Raw genomic sequence first — 20,563 nt, 5'->3', positions numbered from 1 at the left:
TCCTTTGGCGGGGATAGGGCCAAACACTAAATTCACACTGAAGCACGTGGACATCATCACATCATCTGGTGTGTTTTAGAATCAGCTCTCACTTCTCCAAGCACCACCATGGTGTACTGTGTACAAAGGGTGTCTTTTCCTGCAGCTTCAGTGTCTGAAACATCATAAAAGTGTTGGATTCTAAGGGCCTGGATGTAATATAGTGTTGTGTTTGCCTCTTCCTCACCCACGCCATCCCAAATTGTGCGTAATCTTTTGTGTGACAGTGATAACCAGGCACTTTAAAACAAATCTGATTTAAAATACAAGGTCTTTCTTCAGAAAGTTTGGGTTCCAAAGGTGTTATTGTGAAACATTTCCCATTATAGTGCTATAAGATTTTCTCTAAACAAAATTTAAGAATAGTTCCTTTTTGTCTTTAGTACTTTCGAAATGACCCATTTTTTCCTTTCTGCTTTCTGGTAGGTTAACTTTCTTGCAAAGTTTATGAGTTGATTCCCCCCTACATACAATTAATGGCTAACATGCCTTTTTCAGGGTATGTTGGAGCCCACCAAGGAACCATTGAAACCACTATCTGCTGCAGAAAAAATTGCTTCCATTGGTCAGACAACCACCATGTCACCAGAAGTGAATACATCTGACCAATTCCAGGTAAAAGAATCTGTCTGTGTATAGATATGTTTATGCATGTATATATACATGTGTCTACACACACTGTTGTTTCCCTTAATATATAAAACTTCTGGTGTTTAAAATATTTTTAAAATTTGATTTCATGATGGACATGATTTTGATTACTTAACATCCTTTGGAATACAAAGAACAAATTATCTTTAATTTTCAAAAAAAGAAAGGCACAATTTGAGAACTGGCTGGTTATGGGTAAGTCCTTTATACCTATACAGGTATTAGTCTCTTTACCTATACAATGACGACTTTGAAGCAAGCATCTCTAAAAGTATGATCATAATTACTGACACAAATCTGGTAAGTGCTAGATTTTCAAAAAAATGGGAAACAAAGTAATAAAATGTAGGTGTGTTTATTACATCAAAAACTGCTGTTTGGAGAGTTTGAATAAAACTCTTATTTAAATGGCAAATGATATGGCATTTAACAAAATATCCTATGGATTAGGAAAAAAGAAAGCTCTCTTACCTTTCTTATCATTTACCTCCTTGGCACATTTAAGCACAAATTTCATTTCAGTCTAATATATTTACTATCAAAGCCTTCCCTCTCACTTCCCACATCAAATAAGAAACTGACTCAGTGCTAGTTAAACATTGTTTTTCTGAAGATTAATATTTTTAAGTGAATATTACCATTCCTAAAACAGGTTCTTGCTGTGTTTGTCATTTAAGTATCATTGTCAGTTATTTCTAACACAAAAACATATATTTAGACAACCTTTCACAAAATGTGTGTTCCATTGGACACTAATCCCCAGAGACACTCCACTAAAGAAGGGTTCTAGGGTGAACTGAGTTTGGGAATACTTCATATCATCCCCTACAACCACCCTTGGAGATTCACAACACACACATTAAGGACTCTGAAGAATCCTGCGGTGAATAACTCTCTTTAATTTTAATTCATTTCTCAAATTTACTTGACCACAGGACCCTTTTCTCCAGGGACCAAGGGAGAAGAGTCATAATCCTTTTGGAACTAGTGTTTTGAAAAACATACGTTAGAAAATAATGATGTAAAGCAAGGTTCTACCCTTTCAGGTGTGTTTCAGGAAACATCTAATATTACTGCTGTGTACCACTTGGTTTACTCTTGGGCATAGCTTAAACATCCCTTTGAAGCCAGTTTATTACTAGCACTGAATTAGTGGGCAAAGGGGCCTGATGCATAAAATGGCTGGCCTTATTGATGGTTGGGCAACAGGCAAGGTGGCTTGGGCAAAATGTCTCAGTAGGTAGAATCCGTTCTTAGTTATCTTCCTTTCATTGCCCTTATATTGTCCTCTGGCTCTCAGCTGCTCTTGCAAGCCTGCCCTGTCTATTCAGATTCCAAAAGTACTTCTCCCAGAGCACATTACCACTTCTGCCTCAATCATCATTCTTACTCCTACAGCGGTAGGTATTAGGAAAGTAATTTGAGTAACTACCTGGGACGTTTACTGAAAATGGAGCTCTTCTTATTTGAGGTCACTTGTTGCTAGTTTTGCTTGCCTCCTTCCCCTCTTCTCCTCCATGCAATCACTTCCATGTGTTAGAGCCCAGAAGCTAAGGTATTGCTTATTTTATCAGAGTTAGCTCTCACCTGTCGTTTTTGCCCCAGCTGATTTGATCGATCTTATATATTTCATTCTAGTCGCACCTCATACTTACCATCTATCTTATATAATTAATTATAAACTTGACCAAAAGTAGTCTAGATGACCTAATAAAAAACATGTGTTAATTTAATGCAAAACTTTTAATGGAAATTAATGTGTGTTAATTTAATGGAGGTTAGTCACAGCTCCATGATATGCATTCGTCTACTGCCATCTCTGTGCATATATGTACACTCCTATATACTTGTGATCAAGGCACTACTGTCTCCTTATTTATAGGCAAATATAGAAATTTTCTGCAACATTTAAGCATATCTAACTTTTTTGCTAGAAGATGGAACTTGGATGGAACTTAGATATAAAAAACTTTTTGAATACATACTTTTATTCTGTTTAGTGCACACATTTATTTTTTTTAAAAATACACATATTAAAAAATAAATTAATTAAAAATACACATATAAATATTGAATTAACAAGTTTATTTTGTACTTTTTTTGTGGTAGTTTGTGATCCTCATTAGCTTTAGTTTTTAGGCTTTTGGGGGTACCAATGAAAATAATATTTCCCAATGGAGGTTGTTTTTCAAAATTATTTCTGAATTGACTTGAACACATGCAGGTCTTCATTCTAACATACCCACTACACATGCACTGAAACTGAAGATTTCAGTATGCATATCAGAATTTTGTGCTGAGAATGGAGCCTGACCTCCATCACTAAATGGTGTGATCTTTGCTTGTTTCCATACTTCTGATTCAGGTTAAAATATTTAAAAAGCATCTAATACACATTGTAAGATTCTCTTTATGTAAAGTGATATTTTTTACCACTATTCTTTGGCAAACAATATATCTATTATTTTTACTTGACTTTTGGGCCATGCAGTTATACTATGACGTCTTCCCACTAGTTATAATTTTCAGATTAGACAGCCATAGTCAACTTTGCTAGACAATCAGCTTTGCTAGAAGTTTAGAAAAATTTGTCAAGACAGACCTATTCAATACCTGATTTTTTTCCCCAAAAAACATATACCAAACATTCCTTTTATGTTTTTGTATTTGGCATCACTAAACAGTGACTTTCAAACTTAGCATAATTATATAATTCTAATTATGACTGCATAATTTTTTATCTGTCTATTTTATCTCAATTTTGGTACCCATTGGATTTTTTTTTCTTCCAAATTAGTTTGTTGTCATTAATCTTGTAACCATTGCATCTCTTGTTTAGGAATTTAATAACTATTAACAACTGTTAATGGTGTTTTTTCTAAGATACATTTACCTAAAAAGGCTGCTTATAGGTAAAAAACAATAGTGATACTTTTTTTGTTGTTGTTAATCTTTATCCACTGAATTTCAAAGTCACACCATTCATGGTGCCATTACTGATTCCCCTCTTAGTAAGATCAATACTTTAACTTTACTTTATTCGCTGCTGAGTAGAGTCAACTCTCTGTCCAGCAGTTATCCAACTAGTCACCACTAGTAAACGTCCCCTCTTACGCTACTTGATGTGGCTATTTCAGTTGTGAATCAGAATTAGAGTTTGAAGAAAGAAAAAATAGTTATCTAGTCCTGTGCTCTCCTTTTACAATAAGAAAACATATTTGGAAAAGCTAAGTAGATTTACCCAAAATCACTCATCAATGGTACAGCTAGGACTAGAACCCCAGTCTCATCTCCATGTTTTTGCTCTTTTTATTATGACCTTGTTTCCTCACAGTAATCATTCACACCACGTTACTCTAAGTTGTTTTAAAACGCTTCATTCCACTGCCTGCTCTTTGAGTTGCCTTACTCATCAATGCCATTAGTTAGCCTGTAATTGCTTAGATATCCTGTTTTTCATCTGTCTCATTTCCACTAAATGTTGATTCATGTTTTAGCACCTCATTATAATATTGGCTGTGTCTTCAAAATGCCATCCACCTGTATGAGAAGCTAAAATTCCAGCAAATCACTGAAATATTTCTAAGCATCCAGCCACTTGATATCATTTAGATAAAACATATTAACGAAAGAGCTTTGCTCCATTTACCCAGAAATTTTGTTATGGCATGAACCTGGGTTTTGTCCATCCAGTCAGTGCTGAATATGACTAAAGCTGTTATTGATCTAGAATAATATAAGTTGAATCTGTTGGAATGCCTAGAGCTTTTTGTTTGTTTGATCTTTTCTAAGTGTTGTTAACTAGTTTTGCAGGTAGGTTATAAAATAGAAATTCACCAGCATTTTTTTTTATTTTATTTGAAATAATTATAGATTCACAGGAAGTTGCAAAGAAGTACAGAAGAGGTGCTTTGTACCCTTCACCAGTCTTCCCCATGATTACATCTTATGTAATTATAGTATAGTATCAAAATCAGGAATATGGCATTTGTACAACATGTGTGAATAGTTATATGTCCTCCTTCACTTGGATAGATTCATGTAACCACCACCACAATCAAGATACAGAACTCCTCCATCACCACAAAGAGCACCCTTAACTGTACCCCTGCATTCCCACCCCCCACAGCTGTCCCTAACCCCTGGCAAGCATTAATGTTAGCATTTTGCTTTGTTTATACCTTCCCCCCTCAACCTCCAGGCCTGACCTGAATTTGGGGAGACTAAATGCTTCTAGTAACATTCCTATCATTGGTATCCCAATTAGCAAGGCAATTATATTATGATATCATGGGATTAGATTTTCCTAAATAACTGATTCATGCTCCTTCCCTACAAGGAACAATGTCTTTATCTACACAAAAAAAAGAGGTATAACGTTTTAATAGTACCTACCTTACAGTAAAGCACAGTGGTGTAAGCAATAAAAAAAAAAAAGACATGTTGATATTAAGAGTCTAATAAAATACCGGTTACTTAATAAGTGTTGTCAACACCACTCCCAAAATAAAAAAGAAAGAAAAGCGAAAAACCCAATTTTTTCTCATCAAGAATATTCTTTAAATAAAGCAATGCTTCTTTTTAAAATGTTTTGTACTACCTTCCATCTTATGTATATACCATTTGTTCATTTTATCTTTCTGTTTGGCAATTAACAAACTTTAAAAACCTAGAATATTCAAATGAGTTCTGAGTATACTTTTTAGTATATTATCTTAAAAACTAAATTCTGATACTGATTATAAGTAATTTCTAAATTAGAGAAGTTGATAAAAAAATTTTTTTAATTTGTAAATGTAGTTCCCATTTACTGGCCCATAATTTCCCTTATAATTTGGAAAATTGTAAAGAACCAGAGACCTTGGACTTTGAACCTTCTCATTTTATATATAAAGAGACCAACTAAGTTAACTGTACACTGTCATACAACTAGTTACCTGGTAGTTACTTGGCCTTGAATAACCCACATCTCCTCACCTTCAGTGTGCTACCTTCTCTACTGCATTACACTGTCTATTAAAAAACTTTAAGTGGCTAGTCATTTAAAGTAAAGTAGATCATTCTTTAGTGAAAAGTCAGTGATGTTTTTTTAATATTTTTATTTTAATCAAGGCAATAGTTTAAGTTATGATTTGAGAATAGATTGAAATATTGACAGAATCATTCCGTAAACTTCTGTTTGAAATGTAAAGATAAGTCCATTTCTCAGATACAACTTTTTTATTGTCAACAAGCTGTACTGTTTGTAAATTTTGCAATTTCAGTTTGTGTTAATATTTGCGGGTAACCTTCTGAAATTGTAAATTATCCCAATTTTGTCTTTAGGTATTTTATTGCCTAATGATCTTGCTATAATAGCTTTTTTTTAAGGATTCTTTACGTTGCTGCAACCTGTACTGATTAATTTTGATTTTTTTGGTTTTCAACTCTAGGAGTCTCTACCACCCGTCCAGTTTGACTGGAGTAGCAGTGGCCTTACTAACCCTTTAGATGGTACGTCTCTCCGTAGAGCCTCTAGCACCAGAGCTAGAGTTAAGAAAGCTACAAAGTTCAGACAAACTTCTCTCTGCTGATTTCCTTTTTTGTTTGAACATAACTTCTTATTCTTATCTTTGGAAATTCAGGCTTTCTTTCTGAAAAGTAATTGCTCAAGAAACCAGCCTTTACTATTATTAATAGTATTAATGTCCAAATATAGGTAGTAGTAGCTAGGTAAAATTTTAGTTTCTTTATCTTGTCATAAACAGGCTTCTTTGTTTTTTACAAGTATCTAGGTAGTTTAAATGATATTTTAGGTAGGATCAATTTACTTGAAATTTGTTTCTTTAGTTTTAATTTATGGAATTTTCTTGGATGCAAAGTCTTGTGGCTAGAGGCTGCTTTAAAGCACAAAACACAATTATTTAACCAAAAACAATGTGCAAATAGGTCCATATTTGACTCAAAGTAGTTTTCAGATTTAATAATATTTTATAGAGCACTTATATATAAATGGAAAATGAATGATTTTCATGATCTTTTTCTAAAACTTATCTCAAAATACTAGTAGGTAGTTCCAGAAATAATTGGTTTCACTCATGGCTTTAAGAGAGAATACTGAAAAAGGAGTAACTTATTCCAGTAATATGGGGTCTTTAACATAAAGAACACAAATGCTAGTTTTCCACAGTGTTGACACCACAAGTTTTAAGTGGACCCTAACAGACTCTTACTCCTTATCCTTCATCAGCTGTTTGAGCCATTGTCTAAAACACTTGTCATTCTGTCAGCTTTGCCTTAGAGTGGGGGTCCTAGGATATCTGGAAAGCATCCAATTGAATAACAGTGCTGAAGGAAAGCCTGGATGCACCTTTTGCTGTTGTCTGGTGTCTTATTCAGTCAAATCATCGTGCTTTTTATTAACAAACAACTTCTTTAAAAATGTATACTATTTCTGATTACTGTTTCAGAGTTAAAGGGGAACAGTACAGCTTGAGGTTGCACATCAGGGTAGGGCAGTTATGACCTTCCTTATTATGTTATTTTATTTTCAATTAAGTGAATGTATTGGTGCGTGTCCTGAAACTGACAACTTTGTCACTTCTAAAACATCATTAATTAGAAACCAACATTACTAACATGAAATATTGATTTGGGCATGTACAGTGATTTAATGTTGGGTTGAGATTAAAGTATTGTTTCCCTTTAACGGGTACACTTTCCCCTTGGTCTTTCTGGTATGGCTTCAAGTTTTATTGAAAGAACTGAACTCCTAACTAAAACCTTACTAAGTGTTAAATTATTTATATTGTACATGAGAAGATGTACATTGAATTAAATTGTTACTTTAGAAATGTCCTTAGTAATGAAAAACTAATACTGTACACATTGTTTTAATGTTGATTTTAAAATGTGTAATGATTACTAATTATAACCTGCATGTTCAAGTGTGTGTCTTACCCCTTTTTACACATAACCCCTCCTCCCTTGGCTTACCTTCTGTGTGGCTGCCTACCAACACGGTCACTGAATTTCAAGCTAGTGGAGGTTCCACTCTTCTGAACCTTGATTTCTTTGGGCCCGTGGATGACAGTAGCTCTAGCAGCAGCACCACAATCCCAGGTCAGCAGAGTGTTAAAACCACAATTCTAGTTTATTTACTAAAAGCATGACCACATCAATTGACTTTCCTATAAACAAGGAAACAACTATATTGTATTCTCTATAATGTCTTTCCAATAATTTTATTTCATCTATCGTTATTTTCTTGTTATCTATAACAAATGACTTCAGTGAAATATATTTTAAGGAAATCTTACTCGGAGTGTACTATTCAGAGCTAAAAGTAGTTTCTAGGAGTAAAACAGCCCTAATGTTCTTACATAGTTAAAGGCAGGGTTGGTTTTTTTTCCTGTAAGTGGAAATTGTGATATTTTATATGCTTATTTTTAAAAGCATATTCTATAAAGCCATTTGAAAAATACAAGTTTAGAGATATAAGAATATTTTAGTATATAAAGGTGACTTTACATTGTAGTGCCTGTGGTAATAGAACCTTTACAAATTCTAGCATTCAATTTGTTGTTTATTAGTGCTGCTAAAGGTATAATGAGGTTCCAAAATGTTGGAGTCTAGCACTTAGTTATATAGTCCCACGTAGAACTATTACTGTTTTTATGTCACTCTTAAATAGAAAGTATACTGTTAGTTTTCCACGGCAAAAAAAAAAAAATGTTACAAAAGTTAATAGTAGAAAATAATTGCTATGAGATACTAAAAGCTAGAAATTAAAACTTACTGGAGTGCCTGTTAATTTTCAGCCCTGCAAAAGTTCAGTTCATTGACCAAAGCACTAATGTACTTTGTCATTTTCTAATTGAATAAAAGATTAAAATATAATGACATTTTTATGTTTACATTTTATTTAATATGATTTTAATGAGTTCCTGTCATCCCAACTTGTGACCTGGTAATCATGCCCATTGATTACCAGACAGCTGTTGGGGTGCTATATAGATGCTGATGCCCAGAATGCACAGTGAGGATCCCTCTCTGTCCCTATTAGTGGCCAGTTACACAGCCAGCCTGGTCCCTGAGAATTTGCTGGTTTTGTTCTATTCCACTACCCTGCCACCCATTCCCAGCAGTTTGGGAGCCAAGGTGGGAAATGGGAAAGACAGAGAGTCAGCTAAGGGTAAGCCTGGGACCCAGGATGCCCTTCTCCAAAATTTGGTTCTGGAAATCTGATCCTGCTATTAGGAAGTTCCAAGGTCATTTGATAGAATGACTGAATTCCTCAAGTCTAAGCCCCTGTTTGTCATTTTCATTGTTTGCAAGATTTTGCAAGCATACGAAAAGCCAATCTGTGTCTGGTTTGACTTCAAAATGATATTTTGCTATTACTTAAATTATTTCCAAATACATTTGAGCTATGGAATGACCTGGGTGAGCTGATTACTTGGTTTAAATACTTAATGGGGGGGGAAAAAACCCAAGAACTTGTGTATCAGTTTCCTTATTACTGTATTCCCAAGAATGAATTACCAAACTCCCATTTTTAATTTGCTCTCAGCTTTGTTTTGTCATGAACTGTATTATAATTTAAACGAGATCATTATTTTTGGATGCCTAAAACCTGGTTTAAGTTTAATTTTTGGTGACATTTCAAACTCAGTTAAAAACATCCATAGGAGACAAATAATCTGATCATTTCATAAAGAAGTACAGAAATGACCTGATAACCAGGCTCAGTGTACACAGCTTCAAGAAGAGCAAGTGGTTTCAGAAGCTTAGAGCTGTAATGGAAGTGAAATTAGCATGCTCAAATGCAGTCCTCATTACTTTGGAACCTTTTAAATATTTTTGTTCCATTTTCATTAATACGCTCTAGCTGCTGTATAAACTTGATTCCTATAAATTTGCTTTGGCTTTTTATTGTTATTGGGTTTTGTTAAAACTTACATCAAGCTACAGGTATCAACACTTTTCTTAGTATTCCATTTCACCACTTGCTTGCACTTTTTCTGACTTGTTTCTGGGAAAGTCATTTTGTCTTAGCTTGCAGTTATTTAATTATTTTGTGTGTGAGACTTAGGAGGTTGGCATAGAACTTGGTTGGCTAGCTTTAGTTATGTAAACTAAACTATGCCTCATTAAGGTTCTTAAAAACAATCTCTTCCATTAAAAAAATTACTCTCCAATTATTAGTGTAAAGTAGTTATCTTGTTTTTGAAAAATATATAATATAGTCATAGTACCTTTTTTGGGGGTGTCATTTTTTTGTTGCTTTTTTTTTAAATCTCCCACTTCACTGTTTGACAGCCAAGAGCCCAGTATTTTACAAACCCAACCAAGTTTTTACTAGCACTTTCCTGTTGCCAATCAGAATGCAGTTTTTATTCTGCATTATTTATTAGACATCAACTTAAATTGTGTGGTTACTTGGAATCTAACCTTTCACAGTGGAGGAAGAACGTACTTTGGGTTCATTTGGTCCCTTATAGGCATCTACAATTTTTTACATTTAATTGCAATGTATATACTTAGAGAAATACAAAGAAAAGCCCTTTTCAAATGTATTTTGAAACTGTATCTTAATAAAATATTAAGAACTTGAGAGAGTCAACAAAGATTTTCTATAGCCTTCCTCCCTGGTTGGACATGGTAACTGTGGAAGCTGCTTTTGCTGGTCTGATTTCTGTAAACATCTGAGACCTAGATCTACGTCTGCTAATCATCTGCACACTTGGTTAATAGAAGGCACTTCCTTATTTTTTCTTGACCTTGAGATATCCTAAAAGGAGGAAACTTGTTATTATCAATATTTGCATTAGTATATATATATTTTTTTGCTGACCTTCAGGGATTTTTTAGAAATAATAAGTAAAAATTGATGAAACTGTAAGACATTCTTTTTACAATCTGCTTTTCTGTTCTACCCTGAAACTGCTGAACTTTTTATCTCAAGTTAATTTGTTGGTACCAAAGAGAGGGTAGGATTAATATTTTTTTATCTGATTATTATCCAAAATTTAGCTGAGTTTAAAATACTTAATTGTTATTTTCAGTGTTTTTGTAGTCATCATGGTTAAGTCTATATTCAAGGGAAATACAAAAATATGTATATTTTAGTGAAGTCAGGTGGGGGAGGATTTTTACAGACTGCAATAGATCTAACTCAGCTTTGTGTTGAATTCCTCTAGCAAGGTGTTTGAGCTATTATCTACTATTCAGATATGAAACTATGGAAATAGGAATTACCCCTTGAGACAATTTTCATTTTGTTCCAAAGTAGTGCTTTTATTACTTTTTCTGAGAATACTTTACCCTCCCTCCTTCTTACCTGAAGAAAGAACAATGTGCTATAATTTATCTTTAGTAATGATTTGATGCATTTGAGTAATATTTCATGTCCTCAGATGCTCAGAATATATTTAACCTAACTAAATCATTTACCATATTTGAGACTTTATATTAGCTTCCAGATCTTCTGGTGTAGAAGAAAATAATGGAGAAAAAAATGGTCAGGGAGTTGGGGGGGGAGGGCGAGAGAAAGTTTCAAAAAAATGAGGTTAATCAATCAATTTAAAAATTGAGGTGTCACATAACAAATTATGTGCGCTCTATTTATAAAACATTGATGACTTTCATATCACTAATCCAAAATTGAGAGAGTTTTCTATAGCGAATAGAAATTTTAAAAGTATTTGCATGGTATCTACTACATAAGTATTAGATTAATTAAGGCTATATTGATACCAAAGTGGAATTTTAAAAATATTTTCCTACTTTATAAAAACTCTTAAAAGTGGAATTTATAATTTAAAAAATAAATACAATGTTACAATGTTCTAAAGATGTGTTGTGCTTGTAAAAGACTCAGATGTTTACAGATAATTGCCTTTTGCATCTTGGATTGTGGCTAATTGAAGTAACCTATTGCAGCTTGCCATCACTGACTGTCATTTTATACTATAAGGTGTGGATCCAGAGTTGTATGAGTTAACGACTTCTAAGCTGGAAATCTCCACCTCAAGCCTCAAAGTGACTGACGCATTTGCGAGACTCATGTCCACAGTAGAGAAGACAAGCACATCTACCAGGTAAATGGCTAGTGCTGATTACACCCTAATTTTGAATTCTGTGTTAAACAGAACAGCCGAAATGGGAAAGCAAATAAGTTGGCAGTATTTCAATATATTGTATTGACTTTATATTTGTAAAAACCAATTAATGCCTAATTCCAGAAAATAGTGTCAAATTATGTTTAATTATAAACTTTATTAGAGCAGAGCTATTTCATAAGAGACTGGAAAGAGCTGACAGACGTAGTTTTCTCTCTTTGGCCCCCCTTCCCTCCTCCCCACCTCCTACTCCAAGAGAATTCTGATTAAGTACTGAGATCATACAGCCACTGTGGAAACACTCTCCTTTTCCCTTCATAACTGTTGAGATGCTCATCTTTGGGAATCAGTTTCACACTCCCGGAGTCACAGGCTAATCTTTTCGCTCCCGGCTAAGATAGAGTGGAGGACGGCCGCTGTTTCATTTTCTGAACTTTTGCTGATGTGCAGCACCTCTGATTTGGAACATGAAAGCCTTGCTTTACCAAGCTTTCTGGGAGGCCCTTCGGGACACGACCTTTAGAAAAGCAGTTGTCATCTCTTGCTGTCACAACCGGAAACAAGGAACGTCACTTGGGCCTTGTGTTTAGGATTCAGGAAACTTTTAGTTTTACATAATTAAGCGCTGGAATAAGCCATTATTTCGACACGTTAGCCATAAGAATATGCTGTTCCTAATACGAAGGTAGTCATTGTAAACCAGGAAATCACTACTGCAAGACCAAATACTGGCTGATCGGCACACCAACCCCGCTGTTCCAGCTCCGTGATTCCTTAGCATTTTCAAGCTGAAATATTTACCTGTTTACAAAGTCATCCACTTTGGCAGAAGTATTATAGCTCTTTCTCGTAAATAAATACATTCCACGTACATGTCAAATTCAAATTTACCTTTTAAATCAATTCTTCTGTGGAAAAACATCTATTTAAAAAAGCATTTTTGGGGCTGGCCCCGTGACCGAGTGGTTAAGTGTGCGCGTTCCACTTCGGTGGCCCAGGGTTTCACCAGTTCGGATCCTGGGCTCGGACATGGCACCGCTCATCAGGCCATGCTGAGGTGGCGTCCCACATAGCACAGCCAGAGGCACTCACAACTAGAATATACAGCCATGTACTGGGGGGCTTTGGGGAGAAGAAGGAAAGAAAATAAGATTGGCAACAGGTGTTAGCACAGGTGCCAATCTTTAAAAAGAAAAAGCCTTTTTTTCTTGTGAATAATAAATGCTTACCTGTCTTAAAACTTTGGCTTGAGTTATCACATTGCCTTTTAAACTGTATTGTGTACTTAAGTATCTATTCATTCAACAGATATTATTATTAACGATTATAATTATGAAAAGCCGTGGTTATTTGTTTTGTCGTTATGGATCCCTGTACCTTCTCCCTGGACTGGCTGTGCGCATGCACGTCCCTGTCCGTCCACAGATTCTCTCCGCTCCCTCACTGCCCCTGCTGCTTTGCGGTGACACCGCCTGGCCCTGCCAAAGCCTCCTACCAAGGGAACCTACTTGTAATGACGCTCTTGGGGATTTCTTTTGCTTGCTTTCTAATTTTTTCTCTTTCCAAATCATATTTTCAAATTGAAATTCTTCTCATACAAATTTCTCATCCATTTTTTCTGTATATGTTAACTAAAAGGTAATGCACATTTGACTTTAAAAACGAAAGAACTTATTATTGTTTGGATTTCCCCTGCTCTTTTTACAGTCTCTTCTAAGGACAGTCCTACCGTTTCCTTACTTTTTCTCCTCTGCACTCTCACTGAAGGAACTATAGTAGAGTTCGAAAATCCCGATGATGAGAGTTCATTCTTTATGCCATTAGGAGGAGCTCTAATCCATATTAACTTGCTTGCTCTCCTAACTTTTTAACTCGTGCTTGAAACATGCTGTACACTAGGGAACTTTTATAACTCCTATCACTTTAAGAAGTTATTTCATTTTTTCCCTTATTCTTTACTATTATGGAATGAACTAAAACTATAGTTTGTATCCTAGGATCAGTGTTGTAACTGCATTAAATTACTCTCTAGTGTCTATCCAGCTTCATATTTAAAACAACAACAAATTGAAAAGAAAGCAAGTTGCCAACTTTGTATTTTCTGTTTTGAGAAATTATTTTAAAATGGTGAGTAGTGCAGATACTCACAAGTCTTATAATGAGAAGGTAATACTGTAAATTGTCCCATGAATGATTCTCAATTGTACAGGGAAGAGAAAGGTGGTGACATACATAGTTTCAGAAAATTTCAGGTCTTTGTTGTTTTAGGTTTTTTCTTTTTGTTTTTGAATAAAGTAAACTACAGAAAGTAAAGCTCAGCAAAATCTTCTTGGCTATGGACAGCACACAGAAGATAGAATGAAAAAGCATTGAAGGACTGTAGGGTAAGAAAAGGTAAGAAACAGTGGTCTAGGTAGAGGAATCTGATGTGTAACCAACAACATCCCATGCTGTTTTCTAAGTGCCTTTGCATATGTAAGAGAAAGCACGTGTGGGGCTGGCCCCGTGGCCGAGTGGTTAAGTTCGCGCGCTCTGCTGCAGGCGGCCCAGTGTTTCGTTAGTTCGAATCCTGGGCGCGGACATGGCACTGCTCATCAGACCACGCTGAGGCAGCATCCCACGTGCCACAACTAGGAGAACCCACAACGAAGAATACACAACTATGTACCGGGGGGCTTTGGGGAGAAAAAGGAAAAAATAAAATCTTTAAAAAAAAAAAAAAAGAGAGAAAGCACGTGTGCTCATCTCCCTCCACGCGCAGGGTGTGAAAGCACCTTCTCACTTTATAAGGAAATGCCAGTTCTTCATTTTAAAGTAGTTCCACCTTGGGGCCAGCCCAGTGGCGCGGCGGTGAAGTTCACACATTCCACTTACGCAGCCCAGGGTTCACCAGTTTGGATCCCGGGCATGGACCTATGCAGTGCTTGGCATGCCATGCTGTGGCAGGCGTCCCACATATAAAGTAGAGGAAGATGGGCATGGATATGAGCTCAGGGCCAGTCTTCCTCAGCAAACAGGAGGATTGGTGGTGGATGTTAGCTCAGGGCTAATCTTCCTTAAAAAATAAAACAAAATAGTTCCATCTTCTTGCCCACCTTTTCTAATATAGAGAAAAATTACTTCCTAATCTTAATCAGTGGGTGGCTACCTACTTAGTAGCTACAGATCTCCAACTGAAGTTTATACAAGCCAAAGGACTAGTTGTCCAAAGGGATACATTGTTTTTTCTTTTTTTGACCTTTTAATTGATATATAATTTACATGCCATAAAATGCACCCTTCTCAAGTGTACAGTGCAGTGGTTCTTAGTATATTCACAAGGTTGTGCAACCATCGCCACTATCTAGTTCCAGAGCATTTTTATCACCAGAAAGAAATTTCATACCTATTAGTAGTCCCTCCCTATCTGTCACTTTTCCCAGCCCCTGGCAACCACTAATCTGCCTTCTATCCCTATAGCTTTGCTAATCTGGTTATTTCATATAAATGGAATCATAGAACATGCGACCTTTTGTGTCTAGCCTCTTTCACTTAGCATAATGTTTTCAAGTTCTGCCATGTTGTTGTGTGTATCAGTACTTTTCGTTTCTTTTTATGGCCACATAATATTCCATTTTATAGATATACCGCATTTTGCTTATCCATTAATCAATTGGTGGATATTTGGGTTGTTTTGACTATTACAAATAATGCTGCTGTGAACACTCATGTACAAGTTCTTACATGGGCAAATGTTTTCAATTTTCTTGGGAGTGAAACTGCTGGGTCATATGGTGACTCTATGTTTAACTTTTGAGGAACTGCCAAACTGTTTTCCAAAGTGGCTGCACCATCTTACATTCCACCAGTAATGTACATGGGTTCCAATTTCTCCACATTCTCACCAAGGCTTGTTACTTTGTGACTTTTTGGGTATAGCCATCCCAGAAACCATTGCCTACTTAAAGGTCAGGAAGATTTACACCTAGGTTTGCTTCTAAGAGTTTTATAGCTTCAACTCTTACATTTAGGTCTTTGATCCATTTTGAGTTTTCTAATATGGTATGAGGTAGGGGTCCATCTTCATTCTTTTGCATGTGGATATCTAGCACTGTTTGTTGAAAAGACTACTATTTCCCCATTGAATGGTCTTGGCACCCTTGTTAAAAATCAATTTACCATAAATGTATGGGTTTATTTCTGGACTTTTCCATTATATTCCATTGACAAAAAAGGTACAGCTTAGCTAGAGAGAATATATATCAAAATTAGCCCACTGCCTTTGGGCTTGAGAAAAGTTCATAGTATAACTTTTTATTTTCAAATTCTCCTCAAGCATTTTCTTCATGTATTCTAAAAAAAACTAGATCACACCAATTGCACAGTGACTATAGATAAATGCACAAACCATAAAATATGTAAACTTTTTTCTTATTTTTAAATACAATTTCACATGCTTCCAAGTAGTGCCTCTGAAATAAGGCCATTGATAGAAACTCTAGAATAATCTTTTTTTTTTTAAGATTTTATTTTTCCTTTTTCTCCCCAAAATCCCCAAAAGTGTATTTTTAGTTGTGGGTCCTTCTAGTTGTGGCATGTGGGACGCCGTCTCAGCATGGCCTGATAAGCAGTGCCATGTCCACACCCAGGATTCGAACCGGTGAAACCCTGGGCCGCCAAAGCGGAGCGTGCAAACTTAACCACTCGGCCGCAGGGCTGGCCCATAGAATAATCTTTACCAACCATTCCTTGGGGGAAAGCTTCTCTCTTGCTCTCCTTTCCCACACCCAAACTGTACTCCACAAATGAGGAAGTCCATTTAAGTGCAATTTTTTTGTTACTGTTTTTAGTAACCTTTTATCATTAAAGAAGCAATAAAATATATTACAGAAAGTTAAAAAATACAAACAAAAATTAAACATTAAAGTATCACATTCTTACCACTCAGATGAGTATAACGCCTTAGTGCGTATTCTTTCAGATCTTTTTCTATGCAAATATACACCTATATGTTTTGTTTTAACCAAAAATGAGATTTTATAGTCTGTACTGAATTGAACCTACTCTTGCAGTCGGTGATCTCCACCTGTCAATTTCAATAAATTTTCATTTCCTCTAATACTCAGGCTATATTCCAGTTTCCTGTAGGTTGAATATTGGTTTGGACAGAGCAGAGGACTGTTGTACCTCGCTCTCATGGCTCTTTTTTTTTTTTTTCCCGAGGAAGATTAGTCCTGAGCTAACTATTGCCAATCCTCCTCTTTTTGCTGAGGAAGCCTGGCCCTGAGCTAACCTCGTGCCCATCTTCCTCTACTTTATATGTGGGACACCTACCACAGCATGGCGTGCCAAGCGGTGCCATGTCCACACCTGGGATCCGAACTGAACCAGCGAACCCCGGGCCGCCAAGAAGCGGAACATGCGAACTTAACCACTGCGCCACCGGGCCGGCACCTCTCATGGCTCTTAAGTCTCCTTTAACCTAGCATATCTACCCACATCTCTTTTTGTTTGTTTTTCAGTTTAATACTAGCTTGTTAAAAAGATCACTCCAGTTGTCCTGCAGACAACCTTTTTGTCTATTTGCTTCCTTCAAAAAATATTCAAAAAAATATTCAAGTAGTATTTAATATGTTTCTCTATTCCCCTGATTTCCTGTAAACTGAAAATTATATCCACAAGTTTGATGGATTCAGGCAAAACATTTTGGCTAGAATACATCATAGGTGCTGTATCGCATCAGAAGATACATAATGTCTGGTTGACTGCATTGTTAGTGATGCTAGGACTGACATTTGGTGAGAGGCTGACCTTTTCCATTATCCACTTCCAGTTTTTCACTTTGAGACTAAAAAATGAACTATCTCTGGAATGATGGAGATATCCAATTCCCCATCAAACTGCCACCTAATAGTTTTGCCACCATTTAAATGCAATTTAAAAATGTAGACTTTAATCAGAAAAATTTTGAAGTGCTGTTCCATTCTTCTGGGAAACCCTAGGCTGAGCTCAGCACTGGTTGATCTGCTCATGCTTCCAGTGTGCCTGAAGCTGACCCCTGCTGGAGAACTTTGCTCCTGAAAGCCTGATGTTTGATTTTTTATTCATTCTATAAAATCCTTTTATTTCAGCCTAAATTCAAAAGTGGTAACAGAAAAGTCTAGGTATAAAATAAAGGCCTATATGTGTCTTTCCTTTCTTGCTTCATTGCCTGACTTCCTGCTTCCCATCCCCATGACAAAGAAAATATGTAGGTGGAAGAAATAACTTGTGTCACAGCTAAAACCAACTGTCCTTTACCATAAAAGAAAATTGGGCTTTTGAGAGTCAATAATTTTAAATGAATTTTGTCTAAAATTTATATCTATATAACTACAGCTATTCTTTCATATAATTAACATCTTAGAAAAAATAAAGATTGGTTTACAGTCATGTGCTCAATTTGAGCCACATTTGAGACTCAGGTAGCATTTTTTGCAGCTCACCTGCTGGGAAGACCTGGGTCACTAGGAGTTCTTCCCATCTGTGCTGGGCACCAAACTGCTCACTTCTTATACCCGGGGCCAGTGTAGTAAATGTACTTTATCTACAGGACCTGTAGGAGTTCAAGATCTCCCCTCTCCCCCAGCCCTTCGTGCCTGTGTACGTTCTCAACAGTGGCGGCCGGCCTTCGCGCTGCTGCTTTGGGAGCTGCGTCTGTGTCCCAGCGGGCCGAGACTGGGTGTTTTTCAGCTGAGGGCTTTCTCTCCTGGAATTCCCCGTTGGGGATGAAAAAAGCCTGAGGTTAAAATGACTTACAAGGTCTTGTGCCAGACATACGTTGTTTTACATTGAGGTAATTTTGGAGTTTCACAGAGGGGCAGGGGGAAATCCAGTTGGGCGGAGTGTTATTAGGGCTTCAGCATTGTATTAGTAACATTTTGCAAGTATGCCTGGGTAGATGCTTCTAGCCTTCAGTAAAGCTGTGGGCTGTACACAGGTCCATGTTGATATCTGTATGTACGTGCCTGGCAGTAATGAACATACGTAAACAGGGCACACGTCTTCAGAGGAGGTGTGGCATCTGGTACAGGAAGCACACAACACACAAGTATTACGAGGTTCAGGAACTGGCAGAGGAAAAGCTGTCTACCTTGAGAATGGGTTTTCGCCTATTTGACCTACAGCAAAGTCACGTTAACCCGCTTCTCTTTTTTCCTTTGTCAATAGGAAACCGAAAAGAGAAGAGCACCTGAGTGAAGAAGCCATCAAGGTGATCGCTAGCCTTCCCGACCTAACGTTCATGCATGCCAAGGTGTTGATGTTCCCGGCCACACTGACACCTTCCGCCAGCTCCCAAGAGAAGGCAGACCGAGAGCTGGTGTGAACTGGACGGTTCCGATTGCTTCTCCTTCCTCCGTCCCTTCCCGACCATCAAAAGCATACCTGCTCTAATTAAAACAAAAAATTCAAGTTCAGCTGATTTGTTGGTAAGCCGCACTAGAAAGGTATACATAGTAATGTATATTTATTTACATACTGAAGTCCTAAATTTATATTAGAAAAAAATGTAAATAATCAGGGGTGAACATTTTTGAAGATTTATTCTTTTTGTGTTGCTGGGGTGTATACATTTATGTCTTTGTGAAATACACTGGTGGTGTCCTTCTTACAAAACTTTTGAAATAAAAAAAAGAAAATTAAAAACTCAAATCTCCACTGTCTGTAAAATCCCCTTCAGTCTTTTCAGATTGCATTGAATGTCCTATTAATTTCTCATATCATATGTTGAATTACTTTTACTATCATAAATAAGCTCCAAAGTCCCCGTTTAAATTTCTTTTTTTAAGATTTTATATGTGGTGAGTTTGTTTCAGATCTGGCTTTTGTTAACGTTTTTGCGCTCTTTTTTTAATCTTTTCAATCTGGCATATTGCTGTTTGACCTCTTGCAAGGTACTTCATCGATTGCTCTTTTGTTATGGGGTATGGATCATTGTCAGAATTTGATTGGAGGGGTTTAAAGAGATTGCGTCTGTTTAAAATCAGTTTGGTTTGGAGAAGGACCAAAATATATGAATGTCTTACGATGAAATTTACTCGTTACTGATTTCTTTGTTCTATCCTACCACTATTTTTTGAGGATTTTGCACAGTGTAAAATGACATAATCATAGATTGCTATGGTTTAGGCTGTATATACAGTAAAAACTATGGGTTTTAAATGTTTGGGGAAATTCCTATGGAAAAAAGAGAGACATGTAGAAGAGCCTCTAACAAGGTTACCGTGCATGCCCAAGGTCTTTTGAGATTTCAGTGTGTAAATTTCCTTTTAGCTTACACAAAAATAAAATAATTTAAAAGAAATTTTGCCTGGCGTCTTTGTACTTTAGTATCTGAGGGACAGTGTAATGAGTGTGGAGGTGAAGTTTTATTCCGTTTTAATGGAATATTTCAATCCACAGGAAATCACTTGGTAGGGCTTCTGCTTTGTTTGAAACCAGAAGGAATTAGATCCTGGCCCCTAAGAATTAGATCAGTACTTTTAGTAGCTGAGCTGTTTTTATGTAGAACATGAGATCATAAAAGAAATTCCCGTGATTCATTATGACATATCTTCATCAGAATTGGCAAGGGTTAAATAGGGATTTATAAAGAATTTTTTCTTTATGAAAAAATATATGTATGAAATTAAGGTGAGCAGAAAATTTCTGAAAGTAACTTTAAAATTTTGTTATTACAAATTGCTTCAGCAAAAAGTCACATGGCGTATTTCATTAGAAGTAGGCAGCCAGCCGGGCAGTGGTCCCCTCCT

The 20,563-nt window shown here is 36.3% G+C and overlaps 1 protein-coding gene across 8 annotated transcripts in view; it reads left to right on the top strand.

Annotated features, from left to right (window-relative positions):
• The window catches only part of AFTPH (aftiphilin), a 67,861-nt gene extending 47,746 nt beyond the window's left edge, over window positions 1-20,115 (top strand). For 2 of the 8 annotated variants that reach the window (XM_070235367.1, XM_023618991.2), the window contains 5 exons: window positions 538-654; window positions 6,123-6,183; window positions 7,708-7,791; window positions 11,648-11,771; window positions 18,981-20,115. In XM_070235367.1, coding sequence (XP_070091468.1) covers window positions 538-654; window positions 6,123-6,183; window positions 7,708-7,791; window positions 11,648-11,771; window positions 18,981-19,137 — 543 coding nt within the window. In that variant the 3' untranslated portion in view covers window positions 19,138-20,115. Of the gene's footprint in view, window positions 1-537; window positions 655-6,122; window positions 6,184-7,707; window positions 7,792-11,647; window positions 11,772-14,087; window positions 14,187-18,980 lie in introns of all 8 variants that reach the window. The other 6 variants (XM_023618993.2, XM_070235368.1, XM_070235369.1 and 3 more) reach the window with 5 other exon arrangements.
• Window positions 20,116-20,563: the final 448 nt, after the last annotated feature.

This window comes from Equus caballus, chromosome 15, assembly GCF_041296265.1.
Source record: "Equus caballus isolate H_3958 breed thoroughbred chromosome 15, TB-T2T, whole genome shotgun sequence".
Taxonomy (NCBI): domain Eukaryota; kingdom Metazoa; phylum Chordata; class Mammalia; order Perissodactyla; family Equidae; genus Equus; species Equus caballus.
Note: the sequence above shows the minus strand (reverse complement) of the source record. Positions and strands in the feature narration are given on the sequence as shown.